General features: G+C 42.5%; 1 protein-coding gene across 1 annotated transcript in view; it reads right to left on the minus strand.

Moving 5' to 3' along the window:
- TGFBR1 (transforming growth factor beta receptor 1) overlaps window positions 1–12,003 on the minus strand; it is a 54,844-nt gene extending 42,841 nt beyond the window's left edge. Inside the window, exon 1 of the mRNA XM_066256659.1 lies at window positions 11,821–12,003. Coding sequence (XP_066112756.1) covers window positions 11,821–11,908 — 88 coding nt within the window. The 5' untranslated portion in view covers window positions 11,909–12,003. The remainder of the gene's footprint in view (window positions 1–11,820) is intronic.
- Between the last annotated feature and the right edge of the window lie 11,318 nt (window positions 12,004–23,321).

Here is a 23,321-nt window from a genome sequence, read left to right on the forward strand (position 1 = left end):
ACTTACTTTGTGTTTTCTGTGTGCCAGAAGCATGCCACACGTTACAATCTCATTTAATCTTCACAGGTCCCTTAAAATTTCTGAGATACCACATTCATGAAAACTGTCACCTGTCTATAGTAGCATGTAGCCAATCTCCAGGTACACCTCCTCTCTACATTTTCAGGACTCTGTGCTAGCACCAAGTTTACATTGCTTTGGCGGAACCAGATGGAACTAGCAATCACAATTATCTTTCCTCATTGAGAAACATGAGCAAACTCTGGCCCCTGGTTTGTAATTTTTTCCAAATATGGAATGAGATAAATAGCTAAAACTGCTTTAACTTGTTTATTTTGGTAAAATAATTATATATAATTATTGTTGAAGGGAATCTACAATACACAATCTTGGTGTTTTTATTTAAATCTGATGCAGATTGAATAACAAAATTAAAATGTCAGTTTTTCAAATGGAGAAAGTACTCAAATCAACAGCCATGTGCTAAACAAAGAGACTCAATTAGAGCACATTATGGTTCAATTTGGAAATGAATACATCAAGAAAAAAAAAATCCTCCATACATACATTGTGTGTATGTATTTATAGAGATGAAAAGCCAGTTACTGCTTTTCTATCTCTATATTCTTCCTCTTCAGGTTTAACTATCTCCTCCATGTTCAGTGTTCCTGAACTGCATATCAGCCTTCACTTCTAGTAGAAAAAGCCATTTGTTTTTGCTTTCTTCCATGGGGAGTTATTTGCATTTCAATGAATATCTAAAGATCTTATATTGTAGAAATGTAACAGGATGCCTGCACAAGGTGTCCTAGAACTATAAATATACACTATTATGTAATCAGTGAGGTTCACACCTACAAAATCTAGATGGAATGGCTATCCTGAAGCAAGTGAACAAAAATAAGGCGGTTCAGCCCTGTTGAGTTAGAACAAGGAAACATAGGGACAGGCCTAAAGGAGCTCAGTAACTGCAGAATAAGAAAGGAAAGTGAATCCACACAAGTCATGGAGAGTGATAAACCTGAATTCTTCTCTTTATCTCACAATGCCCCTTATACAAAGACTCCTACAAAGAGCTGGTAGAAACCTGATTTTCCCAATGCAATCATGCTTGTTTCTAACCAAAGAATGTCCTTCATGATAACATATGCAAGCTATATATATGTGGGGCCACACTTTCTGAATAAAGGAAGTCATCGTTCCCAATATCCACTACCCACAGAGAAGGCAGCTCTTCAAACAGGAAACCCAAGCAAAGACCCTGCTGTTTTGCACCTGTTTGCTGAAAGGTAAATGTCTGACTCTGTTCACCTTTGGTTGCAGCACCCAGATGATGCCTGCCAAATGGAGACGGCCCAAAAGATAAGGACATGAAGAAAATGTCTTTGTAAGCCAGGTTGAACAGTTTCATGTTGCTCTCTATTCATTATCCTGTAGCTTTTAGCAAAGCTTGATTTAAATGCTCCAGCCTTACATCAGCTGTTCCGTTGGCATTAGGCTAAGACTAGTGTATTCATACTTGGATCAGAGCCTTAGAGTGGAGAAGAAAAATGGTAGCAGCAGTACCAATCTGAACCCTCAATACATGTTAAAGAGGAAGCCTGACACATCAAGGTTCAGGGCTGTGAGGTCCAGGAACCCCTTACCACATTGCAATCTTCCTCTCTGGGACTATGTTATTGAGAAAGATGGCAAACTCCTTATGAATAATTCTCAGAAATAGACAATGGATCTATGAAAATTATCAGGTTTCCTTATTACCATCACTTCAAGAAAACTCAGAGCTGTGTTATGCTCCACTACTAAAGCTTTCCTCAGCTAAAAGTTATAACTGTTTTCTTTCTTTTCCCCTTTTACTTACTCATTCTTATCCTTCTGATCATTAGTTTTGGTCTTATTTTTTTGTGTGTGTGACAGAGAGATAGAGACTGATAAGGACAGACAGACAGGAAGGAAGAGATGAGAAGCATCAATTCTTCGTTATGGCTCTTTGTTGAGGCTCCTTAGTTTTTCATTGATTGCTTTCTCATATGTGCCTTGACTGGGGCCTACAGCAGAGTGAGTGACCTCTTGCTCAAGCCAGCGACATTGGGCATCAAGCCAGCAACCTTTGGGCTCAAGCCAGTGACCCTGTGCTCAAGCCGGTATGTCCACACTCAAGCCAGATGAGCCCGTGCTCAAGCCGGTGACCTTGGGGTTTCGAATCTGGATCCTCTGTGTCCCAGTCTGACGTTCTATCCTCTGTGCCACCGCCTGGTCAGGCTGGTCTTATGTTTTTATTTCAAGCTTTCTAAGTCTAGTTTTTAAAAATGGCCAGAATACCCAAGCCAGTCAATGAAAACATCTTCCACACAATAAGAAAGTTACAATAGCCCTGGCTGGTTGGCTCTGTGGTAGAGCACTGGCCTGGCGTGCAGGAGTCCCGGGTTCGATTCCCGGCCAGGGCACACAGGAGAAGCACCCAACTGCTTCTCCACCCCCCCCCTCCTTCCTCTCTGTCTCTCTCTTCCCTTCCCACAGCTGAGGTTCCACTGGAGCAAAATTGGCCTGGGCACTGAGGATGGCTCTGTGGCCTCTGCCTCAGGAGCTAGAATGGCTCTGGTTGCAAAAGAGCGATGCCCCAGATGGACGGAGCATCGCCCCCTGGTGGGCGTGCCAGGTGGATCCCGGTCGGGCGCATGCGGGAGTCTGTCTGACTGCCTCCCTGTTTCCAACTTCAGGAAAAAAAAGTAAGTTACAATATAATGCTCACTTCAAAGCCATAAATGGTAGGGAGGTTGAAGCCTGCATTGCCAGCTAAAAACAGTGAGCAAGGAAGCTTGGATTACACCTAAAAGTAGAGAATTCTAGAGGAGAAACAGAATCTGGAGTTAATCAATTCCAGCCTTCTGGTTAACACAAGAAAGTCCTTCTATGGCTTTTCAGACTGAAGGCAAACTAGCCTCTGCCTGAACACTTCCAGTCACTGGAACAGGACCTTATAATGCTCTACCTTATGACAGTAGTTCCCATTGATAGAAAGTCCTTCCTTGAATTGAATGAAACCTGCCTCTAAGTCTTAACAATTAATCATAGTTCTTCATTACATACAAATATATCTCCATTCCCAAAAGACATTCCCTTCAGTTATTAAATAGACACTAATTCCTATTTATTGATTATCTACTGGTATCAGGCTATGTGCTAGGTCAGGGGTTGGGAACCTTTTTGGCTGAGAGAGCCATGAACACCACATATTTTAAAATGTAATTCCGTGAGAGCCACACAACAACTCATGTACCTTACGCATTATCCAATAAAAATCTGGTGTTGTCCCAGAGGACAGCTGTGATTGGCTCCAGCCACCCGCAACCATGAACATGAGCGGTAGGAAATGAATGGATTGTAATACATGAGAATGTCTTATCTTTTTAACGTTATTATTTTTTTATTAAAGATTTGTCTGCGAGCCAGATGCAGCCATCAGAAGAGCCACATCTGGCTCGCGAGCCATAGGTTCCTGACCCCTGTGCTAGGTACTTTATAAACACCACAATACACTATCTTCAAAACTATCACTTAAGTTAGGTGTTATCTTCTTCTGAAAAGTGAGTCCCCGAGAGATATACTGATTAGAATCTAATTCCAGATAAATATGTGGGGGTTCTTACACCTACTCCCGTAAATAAAGACTATTAGATTTCTGGCAATCAAGTCACATGATTTGAATGCCTTCAAAAATGGAAGAAAAACAAGTTAGACCAATCCAAAGAGAAAAATATAGTCTAGAAATACAACTGCACCAGTGTTTGGTCCACGGAGAAAAGCAATAGCATAAAAAGCATTTAACAAGATAGCCATCAGGGAACTCCAGGAGACAGTAAAGGTGAGACCTATGAAATCACAACCATGTCCTAAAGCCCGTGGTATAAATGCAGGCAGATTCCCAAAAGGTCAATCAATAGAGAAAGCAGCATAGCCTAAAGGCTAATTTCAGTACAACCAGGGGATCATAAACAATTCAGACTATATATTTCTTTGGTGTTGGGCATGGGGGGCAGGCAGCAGCAGGGAAAAGCATGGACCTGAAATCTAGGAGGGAAGAATATCATAGTAAACCAAAAAAGGTTCCAGACCTAAGCTAGGAGTTTGGTGTCAAAATAAAAACTGCCCTAGCCAGAGCGCTCTGTTGCATAAAGCATTGTTGGCTACACCAAGGTTGTGGGTTCAAGCCCTGGTCAGTGCACATACAAGAGTCAACCAATGAAAGCCCTGGCCGGTTGGCTCAGTGATAAGAGTGTCGGCCTGGCATGCAGGAGTCCCAGGTTTGATTCCCGGCCAGGGCACACAGAAGCACCCATCTGCTTCTCCACCCCTCCCCCTCTCCTTCCTCTCTGTCTCTCTCTTCCCCTCCTGCAGCCAAGGCTCCACTGGAGCCAAGTTTGCCTGGGTGCTGAGGATGGCTCTGTGGCCTCTGCCTCAGGCACTAGAATGGCTCTGATTGCGGCAGAGCAACGCCCCAAGGTGGGCAGAGCATCGCCCCCTGGCGGGCATGCCGGGTGGATTCCGGTCAGGCGCATGCGGGAGTCTGTCTGACTGCCTCCCTGTTTCCAGCTTTGGAAAAATACAAAAAAAAAAAAAAAAAAAAAAGAGTCCACCAATGAACACATGAATGAGTAGAAAATAGGTCGATCTCTCTCCCTCCCCTACTTCCTGTTTCTCTAAAAATCAATAAAATTAAAAACCAAATAAATAAATACTGCTCTACTTAAGGTGGCAGGGCACCAGAATCCAAAAGAAAGGAATGAGGCAGGAGGTGAATGATGATAACCATTTCTTTGCCTAAGGTTCTCCCATTCCCATATTGCAGTCTTTTCATCTTTGCTGCCTACTGAACAATTCCACTTGGCTATTCTATCACCTCAAATTCAACATGCTCAAACTAGAATTCATTTCCCCTTGAATTTTCTCTTGCCAAATTCCTTATTATTTAAAGGCATTATCCAGGGGTAAAAAACCTGGAGTCACTATTTTTTGTATTTCATGGGATCCTTCTTAATTTTTGTACTCCACTTTTTACAGCTAAGAGCTACTGACATTCAACAAATATTTCCTGTAAGGTATTTTCCACCAAGGAAGAAAGAGACATAGCCACCAAGTGTGGAGAAGCAAAAGCTTTATTTAGAGCGCATCCGGGGCGAGGTTCACTGGTCTGCAAGACAGGGGCCAGGGAAGTCGCACAGTGTCTCCCCGGGGTAGGAGTGGGGTAATTTATAGCGTAGGTAAGGTAGTGGCGGGTTGATATGACATGGCAAAATTTCATTGGCTGACAGATTTTTCAAAATGCTCCTGTGCCGTTTCTTTTGCGGTCATGGGTGTGGGTGGTTTTGGCCAATGTCCCCGGACCTGGTTCCTCATGTGACCTTCCCCCATTGCCAACTGACCTCACATTTACTGAGTGCCTAATCATGTACCAGGCACTTTCTATTCACTTGAGATGCCCTGGTAAAGCAAAACAAAAACACTCATTTTCATAAAGCTTATATTTTAGTAGGAAGGAGACAATAAACAATAGTAAATATGGTAAGTAAATAGAATTTCAGAAGATAGTAAATGTTACAAAAAAGAAAAAGCAGAGTAAGATAATGAAAATGTTAGAAAAGGTGGTCAGGGTAAACCTGACCCTGATTTTCAGGTCTGCACTTATATTTGAGAAGCCAGAAGTTTGCTATAAATCTATATAAATCAATACAAATAATGAGTGATCAACTATTATTAGACTCATCAGCCAGATTCAAATTACCTAAAAATATAATGTCAAATAAAAACAAGCATCTGAGTAACTTGCAGTTGCAAAGAGGCAAACTGTAATTAAGACAAGCTAAAGCAAATTCTCATGGTTTAAAAAGATAAAAAAGAAAATCTTCCTGACAAGAAAGTAGCCATTAATAAAACATTTACTGTAGATGAAAGCAGCAGGATGTACAGGAAGGACTGCACACTCTGGAATGCTCAAATGCAGGCTCCACCATTCACAAACACCATGACCTCAGTTTCCTGGTCCGTAAAATGGAAACAGAAGCTCTTCTGTTTAAAAACTTTCACAGATACAAACTGTGTTCCAATCTGTGCAGAATCTGTCAGCTCTGCTTACCTAGGTAGATAGAAATAATAGTAATGCACAACCATCTGAGTCTCAGTGGTTAGTCTAGATATCTGTTTGATCTGAAGCAGTGTCTTCCTTTTATAAATGTATTTATAATTAAAAGATGAAAGACACAATTTAGCATCTCTGGATAATGTAAGAGAGATGAAAAGAATCCTGGGTTAGAATCAATGTCATCAAAATGTAGTTATTTCCTAAGTACTGGTCACCTGGACCTAGGAACAAATGAACTGAAAAAGAGTTTTTGGAAATTAACTGGTACATAATTAAGAAGCTTTTGTCCTATTATATAGCTACCATACAGGGTTGGTTATGAGAAATAAATGTGACAAGGCAGGCAGAATATATTTTTTTCAGATGAATAAAATGGTGCAAGGACCACTTAACTTTCAAGAAATGTCAAAGCAACCTGTGGGTATACCCTGTAAGTCATATATATATTTTTTAAGTTGGAAATCATTCTTTATAATGTGCAATGCTCTCAGATTGCAAAATGAGAAAACAGCTTTACAATAGGCCAGATCTAATCTACAAAATTAGGCCCATAAAACCAATCAAACTGACTTCACTCACTAGTGTTTGAGAAAGTGTTTATCTAAGACAAAAACCTACAGATCAACCAGTCATTAAGCTCATATCAAAAAGAAGTAACCAAAAGAAACCTATCTGCATTTATCTGGGCCCATACCATACTGGATTTAATTCAGAGCAGCAACAAATCTTAATGCTTATGGAGACTGGTTGGGTTTGATATTGTGAAAATTCAGTTAAGAAAGGAATTAAATGTTATCCTAAATATTAGAGTTAGGCTGGGTCAAGATAGACCATCAATTCTGAGAAGATTCCAAAAGTTTTCTTGAGCCAGTTCTGTGGGTCAAAGCATGAAAATCCCTGAGAAACATGCCAGCATCTGCCCTCAATTCCAGAAGCAGGAAGCAAAGATGTGACCCAATCACATGATTTCAAACCACAGTCCATCTGTTCTGAGAACTTGCATTATGTAAGCCATGACCAAGAAAGAAGAGCAAATTGTCAACATGTGCAGGGGGCTCTGTGGTTTGGAGACACGCTCTTTTTCATATCAGAAAGGTCATCCACAGGACAATGGCATTTTCAAAACTTCATTAGACATGAACATATCTGATGCAACAGAAGGGCTCAAGAATGTTGTTGAGTTCAGGAAACTGTTTCAACTATGCCTAGAAGAACCTTTCAAAACAGGCCCTCCCCACAGGAACAAGAGTTGTCTTACTCTTAATTATTCTGATCATGCCAGTTCCCCATTTAATTTCAATAACAAAGTAGATCATCTAAACCTAACCTGTACTGCAAGGCATTTCAATTACATCCCATTTCAATTAACCTCAAAACTGTACTGTAGCACCATCTTCTAAAGTACAATAAAGTCTACTTTTCTCAACCAATAAGTACTATATCAGGTTCTTTTATCAGCAATGCGTAAAAGATAACGACCTTCTCTTAAGGTGTTTATAACCTATAATCATTCACCCTCCCTCCCATCTACAGAAGTCACTTTCCCCAATTACAGAAAAGTTTAAAGAACTTCTTTAAAACTCAAGATAACTTCACTCCATTAACCCTGCTCCTCCCCAACTCCAAATCCTTCATATGATATTTTAAAGTGCCTTAAAGGACATAGATTTAAAATCAGAAAATCAAAGTTCCTATTTTTCCATTCCGCCTGATCCTGAAATATTTACCTTACCTCTCTCTGTCATGTTTTCCATCTATAAACTGAAGTGACTTACATTTTTCACCATTAGAATGCCTAAGGCCTGATGGGTATCCTATAATGTTATTCTCTCTTACTTATTCATTCTACTTAGAATAGCTTTCTGATTTGTTTCTAATCACATATTATAGAGGTTTCAGAACTGCAAATAATAATAATAGTGCTTAATGCATCCAAATCACAATATAGAATAAGGAAATTTCCAGCCAATCAAAGTTTTGGTTTCTGGGCTGGAGTAGGCCCTGGGACAGTTGGGGGATACAGTTTGCAAAGAGAGAGTTTAACATTATCAAATCGCCCTCTCTGCCCATCTGAATTCTAGTCATACTTTAAAGTCAGTTTAAGTCCTAAAGTGTCCAGGAAACCTCCCCAAATCACTTCAGTCTATATTAATCATTTTCCTCTTTGAATACTGATGCTTCTCTTCAGGGGGGGGTGACATTAAAAATATTTAGCTGGCACCATAATGATACCACGCAATCAGAAAGGATGTTTGACCAATAAAAACACACATGGCCATTGGGAATTGTTGGCTGAACATCATTCCTACCTATTACTACCAATACCAAATAGCAACCTCAAACTCCAACACAACTTTCTCATTTGATCTCCACAATCTTATGATTTAGGAAAAGTAGGTCACATTCCTATTTTCTGCATGACAAGAGGTGAAGTTGGGACTAATACCCAAATCTAGTAATCAACTGCTTCTTTCACATATGACTTGTTCTGAATATACAGATTATCAATTAATATTGCATAAACTAGACTGACTCATAACAGTATATTACATGAATGCTCAATCAAATGGAATTCACTTAATCAACATGCATCTAAAAGGAAAAGAATATAAAACACAGTGCTAGGTTCTGAGAGCATAAAGAAAATAAAAAGGCATGACCCTGGCCCTCTGTGTACCTATGTTAACATGTTCAAGTGTATAGTTAAATAACAGTGCAGGATGGCAGAACTAGGCCACAAAAACTGAAGTGCTATACAGTTCAGGGGAATAGAGTACAAGAAGTACAAGAAGTCAGGACTGAGAACTTGTCTTCTCACACTCCCAAAAAGGGTAAAATTAAGTATGTAGTGAAAAGGCAGGAAAGTCAGGAGTCAGTGGGAAAACAGAAATCGCTGGAATTAAGGGTTTGCAATAGTGAGAAGTGATGGATACTCAGGGATGGCTCTCATCATAAGCCTTAAGTGCTGCTCTAAGTGCTGAATATAAATAGGGAATCCTGCAAAACCTCTGCAGGTATGGCTGAGGAATTTAGCTTGGCAGTCACCTAAAGAAAAGCCTAAAAGAGAGAAACACTGGAAAGCAGCTCAATTTGAGGGATAATGCAGCAGGCCTAAACTGATGGATTCATACAAAGAAAGGAAGAGACATTCAAGAGGTTAAAATAAAGAAGAGTTGGATTTTAGGCAGGTTTTCAAAGAAAAAGTTATGAAAGGGCAGAAAGGAAGCAAACAGCATTCTCACATGAGACATGAGGACATAGTGGTACTAAAATTCCTATTAGGGACAAGGAACCAACTTCCCTAGAGAAATCTGTGTTAGAGAGAGCAGAAGCTGGGCAGAGAAGTGCAAAACTGATACCCGGACAACAAGGAACTGCGAGCTCTTAAAAAGGAAGCCAAGCTATAAACTTAGAAAAAGCACTGAGCTTCTTCAGAATGTATGAAAAGATGGACTGAAACATCAACATAACCAGCAAGGATAGGGAGACCAGTTCAGGTGGCCTATATGTCAGCATATGAGCATTAGAATCAGCTTTATATCATATGCATGCCTTTGTAGTCTGTAAACTCCTTCAGAGCCTGGACTGAGCAATGTTCTGCACATCGATTACTCCACCACTGGTACTTGAATCCATGAAAACTGTGTGTGCCAGGCTAGGTGGGAAATAACGAACTGTTATTCAACTTAATAGTGGTGTAGAAATGTAACTTATGCTTAAGGCACGACTATATTAATTCTCCCACCTGTCCACATATTTATCTTGCCCTCCTCCTTAGACCAACGTTGAAAATTTATTGTTTCCTCCAATGTAGGCCCAGTGTGAGGGGACTCCAAAAATGTACTAGAAGTCAGAAAGCTGATCTGATTTTCAAATTGCAAGAGCAAAATGCGAAAGTGAATAATAAAGATCAATTAATTGTTCATTAGAAGGCTGAAAAAGAGAAATGGGCTATGCCAGACGGGTGTATATATTAAGGTGTATAGCAGGGGTCGGGAACCTTTTGGCTGAGAGAGCCATGAACACTACATATTTTAAAATGTAATTCCGTGAGAGCCATCCAACGACCCGTGTACCTTTTGCATTATCCAATAAAAATCTGGTGTTGTCCAGGAGGACAGCTGTGATTGGCTCCAGCCACCTGCAACCATGAACATGAGTGGTAGGAAATGAATGGATTGTAATACATGAGAATGTCTTATCTTTTTAACGTTATTATTTTTTTATTAAAGATTTGTCTGCGAGCCAGATGCAGCCATCAAAAGAGCCACATCTGGCTCGCGAGCCATAGGTTCCCGACCCCTGGTGTATATAGGCTTTGGAAACACTGAACTGTGAGTGCAAATCCTTACTCTAGCTAGCTCTTAGTAGTTATGTTAAAAAAAAAAAAAAAAAAAAAAAAAAAAAACTCTCCACACCTCCATTTTTCCTGTATAAGGTGGGGCAAATACTACTAGCCCTAAGGATTCTGTTATAAGGATCAGAGAATGTATTGTAGTTCGGTGTCCTTTTCATACATCTACATCATAGTAAGCTCCGAGTAAACAGTAGCCATTAGAAAGAATTGGCATCCTCTGTCCCGAGTTTTTGTTTTTGAAAACATCTGGTATTCAATCTCGGAAACATATGTACTTTCCCTGTACTTTAGTTGCTAACACTAAGGCTCTATGGTTTAATTTTTAGTATTTTAGTTTGGATGCTAACAAAGTTTTTCATTCCTCGGTCGTAGGCGATGACCTGGTACCCCGTCCTGATTTAATATTTTGGAAAACGGAGCAAACATTCTCCCTTGAAAACCAGCTTATACAGACAATTGATTCAAACTAACCGTCACTCAAGAAAAGGTACGTCACTAAGCGATTTTCCTTGGAGGAAATAAAAGCGTTTGATCAATTCACAGAGCCGTTCCCAGTCAAACATTCCAAACCCCACAGAGTGAGCAAAAGTTCAAGTTTCTACTACGAAAACAATCTGTAGCATTCTGGTTACTGGATTCACTTCAACACTTCCCAGACGCACGAAAGAAACACTCCGCTCATCTTCCTGCCTCCGGCTCCTTACACAAAGCTTCGCAGCTCCTCTTCCAAAGCTACCAGTGGCTGGAGCAGCAGTCCCTCTCGGCGGGGTCAACCCTGCCGACTCCGGGGTCTCAACCACGTCGCCCCTCCAGCGCGCTCCGAGTTCAGAGCTCACATCCCGCGCGGGAAGCCTCCTCGGACTCGGACCCCAATCCCGCCCCGGGGCCCGGGAGCCTCGCGCACCAACTCGCTCCGGGTGGGTGCCCAGGACACTGCCACACAGCGCTCTGGAGGAGGCCAGTCCCGGCCGGCCTCACACCTCTCGGCCTGCTCCCACTCTCTCCCCAGAGGGCAGCCCCCAACATCGGACGGCTCCGGCAACGCCACCTCCCACCGGGAGCCGCGAACGGGCTCGGCCGCCAGCTGCAAGGCACGTCCACCAGCGCTCGACACACACCCCCGCCCCACCTCCCCTCCCCGGCAGCCGCTCGCGTGGCGGCGGCCAGGCCAGGAAAGCCCGGCCCCGGCCCGGGAGCCGCCACCTGCGCCCCCGGCCCCGCGCCATGTTTGAGAAAGAGAAGGAGCGAGCCAGCGGCCGGGCCCGGCCCGCGCGCCCCACAGCTCCAGCCAGTCCCGCCGCCGCCCACCAGCCCCTCTGCTCACCCGTCGTCCTCGGGACCAGCGTCGCCGCCGCCGCCGCCAACACGAGGAGGAACAGCCGGGGACGCGGAGCAGCGGCTGCCGCTTCCATGGTCCCGCCGCCACCGCCTGTGGCCCGGCCCGGCCCGGCCGCCGCCTCGCTTTAGCAAGCCTCGCCTCGCCCCACCTCCCCCGCTGCCTTGGAGGCCTCGCTCCGGCCCTTTGTAACTGCTCGGGGGCTGCGCGTCCATTGGCTGCAAGCCTCCCGCCGGCCCCGCCTCCTGGCCGTCTGCGAGCCGCTGAGCGGGACCCAGACCGGAGCCCCGCCCAAGGGTCCCTTGGACAGCCAATCTGGAGCCGTGGACGCCCGCCCTCTTGCCACGCCCCCAGACTCCCCGGGGACAGTACCGCCAGACCCCTGCCCCGGCGGGAGCAGCTCCGCTCTCGCTGGAGACCGAGTGGGGGCAGGGTCTAAACTAGCCTGGGCCCTGCAGATCCCACAGTCTCGGAGGGCCAGGGCTGAATGATGGGTGTGTCTGGGTGTGAGTCGCTTTCTGAAAAAGACTGTGGCCTCTGGACGCTCTTTTCTTGCAGCTTCCCCTAGCTACCTAAGATTTGGTACTGACCCCAACACATAACCCCGACACCATTCAGAGCCCTACACTACCAATCCCCAACACGTTCCAGATCCGAAGCATTAGGCAAGCTTCAACTTTTCCTGCCCAGATCCACGCTTCAACTTGCAACAAGATCCTTCCTCAGTGCCCATCATATTCGACTCCGTCTCCTGTTTCCTCCCGCTGTCAGCGTCTACCTCCAACCCAGGTACCCCCACCCCCTAATTCCAGGCCCAGCAAGTCGCTAAATCTTGGCCTCAGATATCCTGAGCTCAGGCATACCCCTGAATAGCCTCCCGCCTCTCTCCGGAACTCAGAGCAGACCCAGAACGCTACTCCAAACGACACTCCTTCCCTCACACCCCTTTCTGATTCAGGTGGAAAAGGGAAGGTCTCCACCTCCCCCCGCTGAAAATAGGAAGATTCCCCTTCTTAGCACACAGCACCCGCAGGGCAGAGGGGGAGCAGTCATTATGTTTAGCTGCTTCTGACAAGCCTGCACAATAATTCTGAGGTGTCACCAGAAACCCAAATAAACTCGGCTACGTTTTCATTCTGAATTTCTAATTTACTGTGAGACTGTGAGACGCTCCACCCACCTTCCCTCTGGGACGCCAAAATGAGCTCCAGATTTGTAATTCTTCCTGTCAGACTAGTCCTCTCTTCAGACACAAACAACAGCCGAGGAGGCTGTAACATAGTACAGAGAACATTTTTCCACAGAACCTTTTAAGGAAAAAACTTTATTTTCTGTGTGATTCGAACCTGGAATGAAATAAACCTTGGTCGTAGGAATCAGAACCAGTTTCTAGTATTGGCTTGTAAATTACTTTTAACCCCTGTGAAGACTCCCCTCCTGGAATCATAGAAGGGAGAAGAGGGTGGGGGTGTTGGAGCTGAGGTCTGAGACCTGCCCTATTTCCTTCCTAGCTAGAATACTTACTTGAGCAAGTCGGTTAACCTTTCTGAGCCTCTATTTCTTCATATATAAGATGGAACTAACATCTACCACCCAAGGTGAGTGAGAGAATATAAAATATGGGGATTCTGCCCTTTCAAGGTCTACTTCTCGGCCCTCCCTCCAGACCCTTGACCAGCTCCTCTCCTCTGGACAGGTAAGGGCCTAACAAGGGATGCAGAGGTTGCTGCTAATACCAAATACCACCTGCTCTCTGGGGCCGCAGCAGCAAGCTCTCCTCTTGCTCCCAGCTGCAGGCAGACCACGCCTGGGGTGACTGCTTCTGGCAGGCTCCAGTCCCAATCTGCTCTCTCATTTCCAGTTTCTTCAATGGAGACTGGGTGGGTAAGTCAGGGTCTTGTGACACTGAGGTCTACAGACTGCTTTTTTGATGCTCTATTCTCAGTACCTTACATAAGAGATATTGATTGATTGATTGATTGATTGAATGAATGAATTCAGCTCAGGCAAGTGACTGTTTTTCTGTCATCTTTAGGTTCCTCATCACTAAAATGGAAAGATAATAGTACCTACCCCATTTATAAATAAAAGGGATTGAATCACATGTCTTGGGCCACATAAGTGACATAATTGGTCTGGAACAGTATCTGGAACATAGCAAATGTTTAGTTAATGTCATTTCCTTTGTTCATCCCCTTCCAGCTCTACAAGATTCTAATCAGCATTCATGCTCCTGGTAATCTGGGCCTTTGCTTTACAAGAGCCTCAATTAATCAGTGTTAGGCTACCTTCCATGACACACTGCCAGTTCCTTAACATTTTCCATGGACTTGAGTGTATTCATTAGGAAACTGAGGAACAGGAAAAAGAAACTGTTTCTCTATTTTATTTTCCTAACATTAGGGGGAAATTCAATAAGCCACAGATCTATAAATAAAGGACATTCAAATGGAAGAATAAATGTTTAAAATTGTGGTTCTCTAAATTTAAGCTGTCTTCAAATTACCTGGGGAGCTTTTAAAAATGCAGATTTCTGAGTGTCAGCCCTAGAAAGTCTGCCTCAGTACCTCTAAAGCAGGCCCAGGAGTCTGAATTTATAGTAAATAACCCAGGTGATTCTGCTGCAGGTGTCACCAGGCCACACTTTGAAAGGCACAGTTTAGCCCTGGCTGGTGGCTCAAAGGATAGAGCATCAGCCTGGTGTATGGATGTCCTGGTTCAATTCCTGGTCAGGGCACACAGGAGAAGTGACTACAGACTACTACCCTTCCCTCTCTCCTTCTCTCCCTCTTCCCCTCCTGCAGCCAGTGGCTCAGTTGAGCCTCCAGTCCCGGCACTAAGGAGGCACTGAGGATAGCTTGGTTGGCCGTAGTGCATTAGCATCAGGTACTAAAAATAGCTCGGTACCAAGCATGGGCCCCAGATGGGGTTGCTGGGTGGATCCTGGTCCAGACGCATGCAGGAGTCTGTCTCTCTAACTCTCCTTCTCTCACCTAAAAAAAAAAAAAAAAAAAAAAAGGAGTTTAGCAAGTGTGACCTTAAAATTCATAAATAAAAATGCACACGCTTGTTTCACCTTTTGAGAAAGGGTGGGCAATGAAAGAAGCTTCAGGCTTTGAAGGCCTGCAGACCCCAGTTGGAATTCTGCCATTTCCTAGATCTGGAATCTGTGCACATTACTTGATCTTTCTGAAATTTCACATCCCCTGGTGTAAAGTGGGATAATGACTCATGTATTTGTTGTAAGAACTAAATGAACTATTACTCATGAAGAATCTATCATAAATATTAGTTCCCTTCGCAGTCATTACAGGCTCTCTAAAAGGCTTACAGCTGTTTACTCCAAGTCTTGATTTAAAGGAGAAAAAATGGAGAACCAGTCCCCAGCTCATCAGCTGCAAAGCCAGGACTAGGAGGCTCTCACACTTGCTCTCTGCACAATACTACTTCTCAGTCTTTATACCAAATACTTGATTTCCTTTTCCTTTTGTATTATTCCCTTAAGTAAGACCTTTTCTTCCATATAGAGGGCAGAGACTGACTGCTAGTTGCTTACTTAACCTATATCCACTTCTACCTTCACTTTATAACAGAATTTTCATTTCCTTTGGGAAAGCAGGTTACCTAGCTTAAAAAAAAAAATCTCAATTTCCCCGGCTCCAGGCACCTAGATAGATGTGGCTATGTGACCGAGTTCTGGTTAGTGAAGTATAAGTAGAAATCTACCAGGTAGAACTTACAGGAGAGATACTGTTTTCCCCATAAAGAAGAGATAGACTCAGCACCTTCTCATCTTCTTTCTGCCTGGCACACAATCGCAATGCTTGGAGATGCAGCAGCTATCCTGTGAACTTAAGGATGATGATGGCCATAACTAGAAACACTAGGGAGAAAAATGAAGAGAGTCAGCGCCCTGATAAACTCCTTGAGCAACTACACCAGCTCTAAAATGCTTACCCTTGAAGATCTCATTATATGAGAAAAAGAAATGTTGGGTTCGTGGTGTTTTTTTTTTTCAAATTTAGATACTTAAATTCTAGTCATATACTATTGTTGTATATTTTATTTCAACTTTATTTTTTAACTCAATATACTATTGATTTTTATCATTATTACTTATTGCTAACTCTTGGTGTTCCTAATTGAATGACAAATCACCTCAAAATGTAGTGGCTTAGAATAGTAACCACTATTGTTTCTCATGAGACTATGGGAGGGCTGGGAAGTTTCTCTGGTCCAGGGCAGTTTAAGCTGATCTCACATATGAGTCTGCAGTCAGGTGACAGGTCATCCGGGAGCTGAACAGATCTATAATGGTCCAAAGCAGTTCTTCTCTGTGGTTTTTCTTCCTCCAGCAGGCTACCTTGGGCTTGTTAACATGATAGTTTGGGGGTTCAAGACAATGAATGGAAGTTTACAACTGTAAACTGGCACAGCACCATGCCTGACACATCCCATTGGTTTGAGTATGAACTGGGTCAAGGCCAAATTCAAGGAGTGGAGAAATAGACTTCCATCCCTTGACAGAATCACATTGCAAAAGGGCATGGAGACCAAGAGAGTTAGTAAGTGTGGCGAATTTTGCACACAATATTTACCACTTTTTCTGATCTTTTTCTTTCTATTTTTTTTATTTTTTTTACCTCTAGATTTTCTTTATCAAATCACTTTCATTCTGCCTGAAGTATATACCCTTTTGAATTCCCTTTAGTGAGAGTCAACTAGTGGCAAATGGATCTTGGTTTTTACATTTAGTCCTTGGACAGTGTTTTCACCGGCTGTAGAATTCTGTGTTGATAATTGTTTTCTCTCACATACTGAAGATGTCATTTCACTGTCTCTGGCTTCCATTGTTGTTAATGTGAAATCAGATATTAATCTATTTCTCTTCTGTAGGTATTCTTTTTTTCTGTGTGTTTTTTTAAAGTAGACTTTTTTTTTAGAAATAAAAATATAAATAAGTTAAAATAATAAATAATAAATAAAAATATCTATTTTTTAGGTTCACAGTAAAATTACAGAGTTCCTATATAGCCCCTTCCCCCCCCCCCCCCCCCGCATCAATATCCCGGACCAGAGTAGTATATTTGTTACAATTGATGAACCTATCTTGACACTTCATTATCACCCAAAGTTCCTAGTTTACATTAGATTCACCCTTGGTGTTGTACATTCTATGGGTTTGGACAAGTGTATAATGACATTTATCTACTGCTATAGTATCATGCAGAGTAGTTTTACTGCCCTAAAAATCCTTTGTGCTTAGCCTACTCATCTCATCTCTCCCTCCCCTAACCACTGATGTTTTTACTGTCTCCATAGTTTTGCCTTTCCCAGAATGTTACATAGTGAGAATCAATATATAACTTTCTAAGTTATATATTGGCTTCTTTCACTTAGTAATACGCATTTAAGTTTCCTCGATGTCTTTTCATGGCTTGATGGCTCATTTCTTTTTAGTACTAAATAGAATTCCATTGTAAAGATTTACTACAGTTTATTTATCCATTCACTTACTATAGGACATCTTGTTGCTTTCAAGTTTTCATTATGGATAATACTGCTATAAACATTTATGTGGGCCCTGGCCGGTTGGCTCAGTGGTAGAGCGTCAGCCTGGTGTGCGGGGGACCCGGGTTCGATTCCTGGCCAGGGCACATAGGAGAAGCGCCCTTTTGCTTCTCCACCCCCGACCCCCTCCTTCCTCTCTGTCTCTCTCTTCCCCTCCCGCAGCCAAGGCTCCCAGGCACTAGAGTGGCTCCTGTCTCAGCAGAGCGATGCCCCGGAGGGGCAGAGCATTGCCCCCTGGTGGGCAGAGCATCGCCCCTGGTGGGTGTGCCGGGTGAATCCTGGTCGGGCGCATGCGGGAGTCTGTCTGTCTCTCCCTGTTTCCAGCTTAAGAAAAATACCAAAAAAAAATAAAAATAAATAAAAAAAAACATTCATGTGCAGATTTTGTATGGACATAAGTTTTCAACACATTTGGGTAAATAGCAAGGAGCACAATTGCTGGATCATTTGATAAGAGTGTGTTTAGTTTTGTGAGAAAACTACCAAGCTATCCTCCAAAAGTGGCTGTATTATTTTGTATTCCCACTAGCAATAAGTGAAACTACCCATTGGTCCATATATGGCTGTTTTTATTTATTAAATTTTTCATCTCTAGAAGTTTAATTTGTTCTTTTAAAATTTTTTCTAGCTCTTCTCTCATTAGGTCCACATTTTTTCTTTACATCCCTAAGCACCTGAAGCATATTTATATTGATAATAGCTGTTTCATCATCTTTGTGATTTCTGGGTCTGCTTCTGTTCACTGATATTTCGGGCTTTCATTTTCTTGCTACTTCTTATGCCATGATTTTGTGTGTGTGTGTGTGTGTGTGTGTGTGTGTGTGTGTGAGAGAGAGAGAGAGAGAGAGAGAGAGAGAGAGAGAGAGAGGAAAGGAGAGAAGTAAGAAGCATCAACTCGCAGTTATGGCACTTTAATTGTTTATTGATTGCTTCTCATACATGCCCTGATGGAGGGCAGGGGCTCCAGCTGAGCCATGGCCCCTTGCTTAAGCCAGCTACCTTAGGCTTCAAGCCAGCAACCATGGGATCCTGTCAATGATCCCATGCTTAAGCCAGTGACCCCACGCTCAAGCTGGCGAACCCACACTCAAGCCAGCAACCTTGGGGTTTGAACTTGGGACCTCAGTGCCCCAGATAGATATCTATCCACTGCACCACCACTGATCAAGCTGCCTAGTGATTTTTAAAAAATATTTATTTTATTGATTTTAGAGAGAGGAAGGGAGAGAGCAGGAAAGAGACAGGAACACCTGTTCCTCTATATGTGCCCTGACTAGGGATCAAACAAGCAATCTCCACATCTCAGCTCAACGCTCCAACCAACCAAGCCATCCAGCCAGGGCTACCTAGTGGTTTTTTATTGAATGCCAGATGTTGTAAATTTTAGGGTGTGGAATGCTTGATTTTTTTTGTATTCCTATAAAGATTAGTGAACTTTTTCTGGAAATGAGTTAGGTATTTCAAATTAGTTGAATCCGTTTGAGGCTTATTTTTAAAATCCTTTAGGAAAAATTCAAAGTAGCCATTATTCTAGGACTAATTTTGCCTTACTTATAAAGTCTGTTGTTTCTGACATCTTTGTTAAATGCTCTATATATTCAACAAGGTCTCTCTACTCTCTGGCTTGAGAAAACTCAAGTGATTCTTAACCTCGTCTGAACTCTGAGAATTGTCTATTTTATAACTTCTCAGTAATTTTTCTTTCCTCCAATGTTGTTCTTGCTGGCCTATGGCAAGATTAGTATCCATGCATAGATTAGTAGGCAGCCAAAGACTCAAAGGGACTCCAGTGCAGATTTCTAAAACTCTGCATAACTCTTTCCTCTCCAGAACTCTGCCTTGCAAATTCTAGCAGCCACAGGCTCCCTGAGCACAGATCTCTACCATCTCAACTCAGAAAAACTATTGAGCATTGTTCTTCATTTGCATATCATCTTTTGTGAACATCCATCCAAATCTTTTGCTCTCGCCTTTAATTGATGATTTATAGGGGTTATCTATATAATCTGGATATGAGTCCTTTGCAGATGTGTGTATGATAAATATTTTTGTTCTGTTATAGTATTACATTATTTACAAAGGGCAACAGTTTTATTTTTTCATTTCATAGTTCTTTGTGTGTGTTCTGTCCAGAAATACAAAGATCTTCTCCTACATGGTCTTTTAGCTGCTCTATATTTTTATCTTTTACATTTAAGTCTTAAAGCCATCTTGAATTAACTCTTGTGTAAGATGTGAGATACGAACCAAGGTTCAGTTTTTTCCATACTGACATTCAGTTGAGCTAGCATGATTTGTTGAAAAAACTTTTCTTTCTCTATTAAACTATATACATTGGTACCTTTGTCGGAAATGATTGGTGGGTTTCTTTCTGGACTCTCTTTTTCTTTACATTGGTTTATTTGTCTTTCTTAATGCCAATATCACTGTCCTGATTACTATACTTTATGGTAAGTCTTAAAATCAGGTAGAGTAAGCCCCCTTTGTTCTCCTTCTTCAACAGTGTTCTGCCTATTCTAAGACCTTTATAGTTCCCAGTAAATTTTACTGATAGCTTGTCAATATATATTTAAGAATTTGGGGAAAATTGAAAACTTTGAAATATTTATTATGCTGATCAATGGACATGGTATATTTCTCCATCTATTCAGGTCTTTAATTTCTCTCAACAATGCTTTGTAGTTTTTACTGGTAGATGTCTTTCATAACATTTGTTCATTTATTTATAGGTAAAATTTTATGTTATTGTAAATGAAATTCATTTTTAATTTTCATTTCCTAGTGTTGGATCTTTCCCAGTTTTGCTTAGTCTTCCTTTATAGTTCCTTGTTTCCAACTTGTGCATTTTAATTGGTCCTTTTTAAAAAACAACATAGCAGCAGTCAGTCATTTCATAGTCATGTTTGTACATAAAAATTCCAGCATTTGAATTCCTGTGGGTCTATTTTTGCTGCCTGTTGTTTCGCATTGATAATGTCTCTGTGTAAATATAATTACTTCTTATTGAAAGCTGTGTATTTTCCTTGAGATTTTATTTTTGGAAGTTCTTTAAGGTCTGAGATAAAAGTAGGGTTCTCTATCAAGGATTTGTACTAATTCTTGTAACCTGTACCACTACCCATCTCAGATTACTCTTGGCTTGAGGTTTTCTTATTTGTTTTTGATTTGTTTGTTATTTAGAACACACAAGTAACATGAATTTGGGCTTCAAACTACATGAGGATAGCTTGTGGTTCCAGATTCTCACAGATGATGCTGTTTTACTTTTTTGACCCAGCACCTAAGTTCTCACAATCCCCTGGTGGGTGATGGGGTTAGAACCATATTTACCCATGTATAAGATGCACTTTAAAAAAAATTGGGGGGGTCTAAAAACTAGGTGAGTTTTATACAGTGGTTGAAGATTTTTTTCCTTGCATTTCCTGCTTTTTTGTCCTTCCTTTTGCGCTCATTGTTGAAGACAGTGATTTGTCATCAGACACAGAGGAGGACAAGCTAATGGATGGGAGTTTTGACAGTGATAAGGAGTTGTATGAATTTTATGATGAATAAAACTTGAGTTCAATAACTTTATGTAATATGTTTTTATCCCCAAATTTCGGGCCCCCAAATTAAGGTGTGTCTTATACATGGGGAAATATGGTAATTGCTTCCAGTCCACCCTATCACTGAGAGTATAGACCAGTGGAATGTCATCTTTATGGGAGGAGGTGTCCAGCGGCCTTGCATGGCCCCTGATCTTTGTACTTTGTGACTCCCTGTACTGTGTGAGGCCAGACAACAGAAGCTCAAATTCACCTGGTTCAATCAATGTCCCCAGGGCCACAATCAGCTGTGGTGCTCCAGTCTCCCTGCTGAATTCCTTCTTTCACTTAATATTTTGACCTGAGAATCTCTTCCTTTCTTGCCAACTTTTTTTTTTTTTTTCATTTTTCTGAAGCTGGAAACAGAGAGAGACAGTCAGACAGACTCCCGCATGCACCCGACCGGGATCCACCCGGCACGCCCACCAGGGGCAACACTCTGCCCACCAGGGGGCGATGCTCTGCCCATCCTGGGCGTCACCATATTGCGGCCAGAGCCACTCTAGCGCCTGGGGCAGAGGCCAAGGAGCCATCCCCAGCGCCCGGGCCATCTTTGCTCCAATGGAGCCTTGTCTTGCCAACTTTTAAACACATTTAGGAAGATACATTTCCCTAGCATTGTTAGTTTAGTCCCCGCCCCCCCCCATGGGAGGATTAATCTACCAATTATCAAGGAATGAAACTCCTATGACCTAACCTCCTCCGTTCACAGACATCTTAAAAATCACTATTAATTTTTCTGTTAGAGCAGAATACTATTGTAACTGTTACAGGCTTCAGTGGGAATTCAAAGGAAAGCTATGTTGCCAATACAGTAAAAGAGAAATTAGCTTCTGGCATTGTCTCTGCTGCTTTTCAAACATTAAAAACATGCTCACAGGCTCTCTGTCCCCACTTGCCTCTGTCAAGCTGGTTTCCCCAAATGCTTGAGTCGCTTTAAGAAAATGTTTTGTTTTGTGTTTTGTATTGTTTCTGTTTTCTCTTAGACTTTTGTTACAAATGTCTGATTTTAAATACACTGTGGATAAATACTTTCTCGGCTTTGGAGACTTTATGTATTTACCAGCTTTTGATTCAATATATAAATGTCCCCACGGATACTGGAAAACTTGTGAGTGTGAGCGTATGTGTGTGTATTTAATCCTAGAGGTAATCTTTGCTTAATTTTGACAGCTTAATCGCAAAGACAGATAGGGGTGCAATACGTTCTCCCCACTGCTTTCCCTGTTTCCCCAGAGACACTTCCGGTGGCCTCCAACACCCTCCTCACATCATCATAGAACTACAAAGTAATGGCCACATCCTGGGCCTATCAGTCTGGGCTGAAGGCTAGCAGGCTGAGCTACGTTCTCTCTGACTCCTGAGAAGTAGCCCCACAGCGACAGGCTGTGGCTCTGTTTGTACTAGCCCTGCCCTCAGACAGCTGACCTTAACCTATCCCAGCCTCGCTCTCTGGCAGCCACCCTCCAGTCGGCTGACAACTATGCTAGGTTGCTGCTGTGTTCCTATGTCTAGGCTGCGGCACCTGTCTCCTGCATTGTCCATGATTCCTCCATCTGGCCCTGCTTCCTTTTTATCATCCCCCTCTCTTTTTTTTCTGCTTTTACTTTTTTTTTTAATTGTCTTTTTAGATAGAGGAAGGGAGAGAGACACACACTGAATCGTTAGGTTCACCTAGTTACATGGATAGAACCCGCAAACTTATCCCATCTAGGCCCACTGCAAGTTATCCTTGGCTTTTAGTTTTATTACTATTTATGTAGAATTTACTCCCGGGCCATAAGTTTTTGTTTCTTCAGTTTCTTCTGGGTTATCTTCTTCTTCTGTGCAGCTTCCTCTTCTGGTTTAGGAACAATCTGCTCCTTTTCAGCAAGGATCATCTCAATGCGGCCGGGAGAGCTTGTGGAAGGGTTAAGCCGCCCATGAGCTCTGTAAGTTTTCCTTCGCATCCTGGGAGCCTTGTTCACCTGGATGTGCTCAATGATCAGAGAATCTACGTCTAACCCCTTAAGTTCAGCATTACTCTCTGCATTTTTAAGCATGTGGAAAAAACTTCAGCACTCTTTTTGGGCCAGCGACCCTGTGCCCAGCCCCACTGTTTGGCCTGGGCACACCTACCCACCCCACCATTGTAACGACGGAATGACACACACATCGCTTCTGTAAAGTGACATCCTTCAGGTACTTGGTGGCTTTTCGAATATACATACCCTTGATGGCCTGGGCAGTTTCACGCGTGTTCTTAAAGTGAACTCGAAGATTTGAGCCTCTTGATTTGCATGATTTTGTGGGGTTTTCTGGGTCAAGTGAGTAGCGAACCATTTTGAGAGGCTA

The sequence above is a fragment of the Saccopteryx bilineata genome, chromosome 2 (genome assembly GCF_036850765.1).
Source record: "Saccopteryx bilineata isolate mSacBil1 chromosome 2, mSacBil1_pri_phased_curated, whole genome shotgun sequence".
Classification (NCBI taxonomy): Eukaryota; Metazoa; Chordata; class Mammalia; order Chiroptera; family Emballonuridae; genus Saccopteryx; species Saccopteryx bilineata.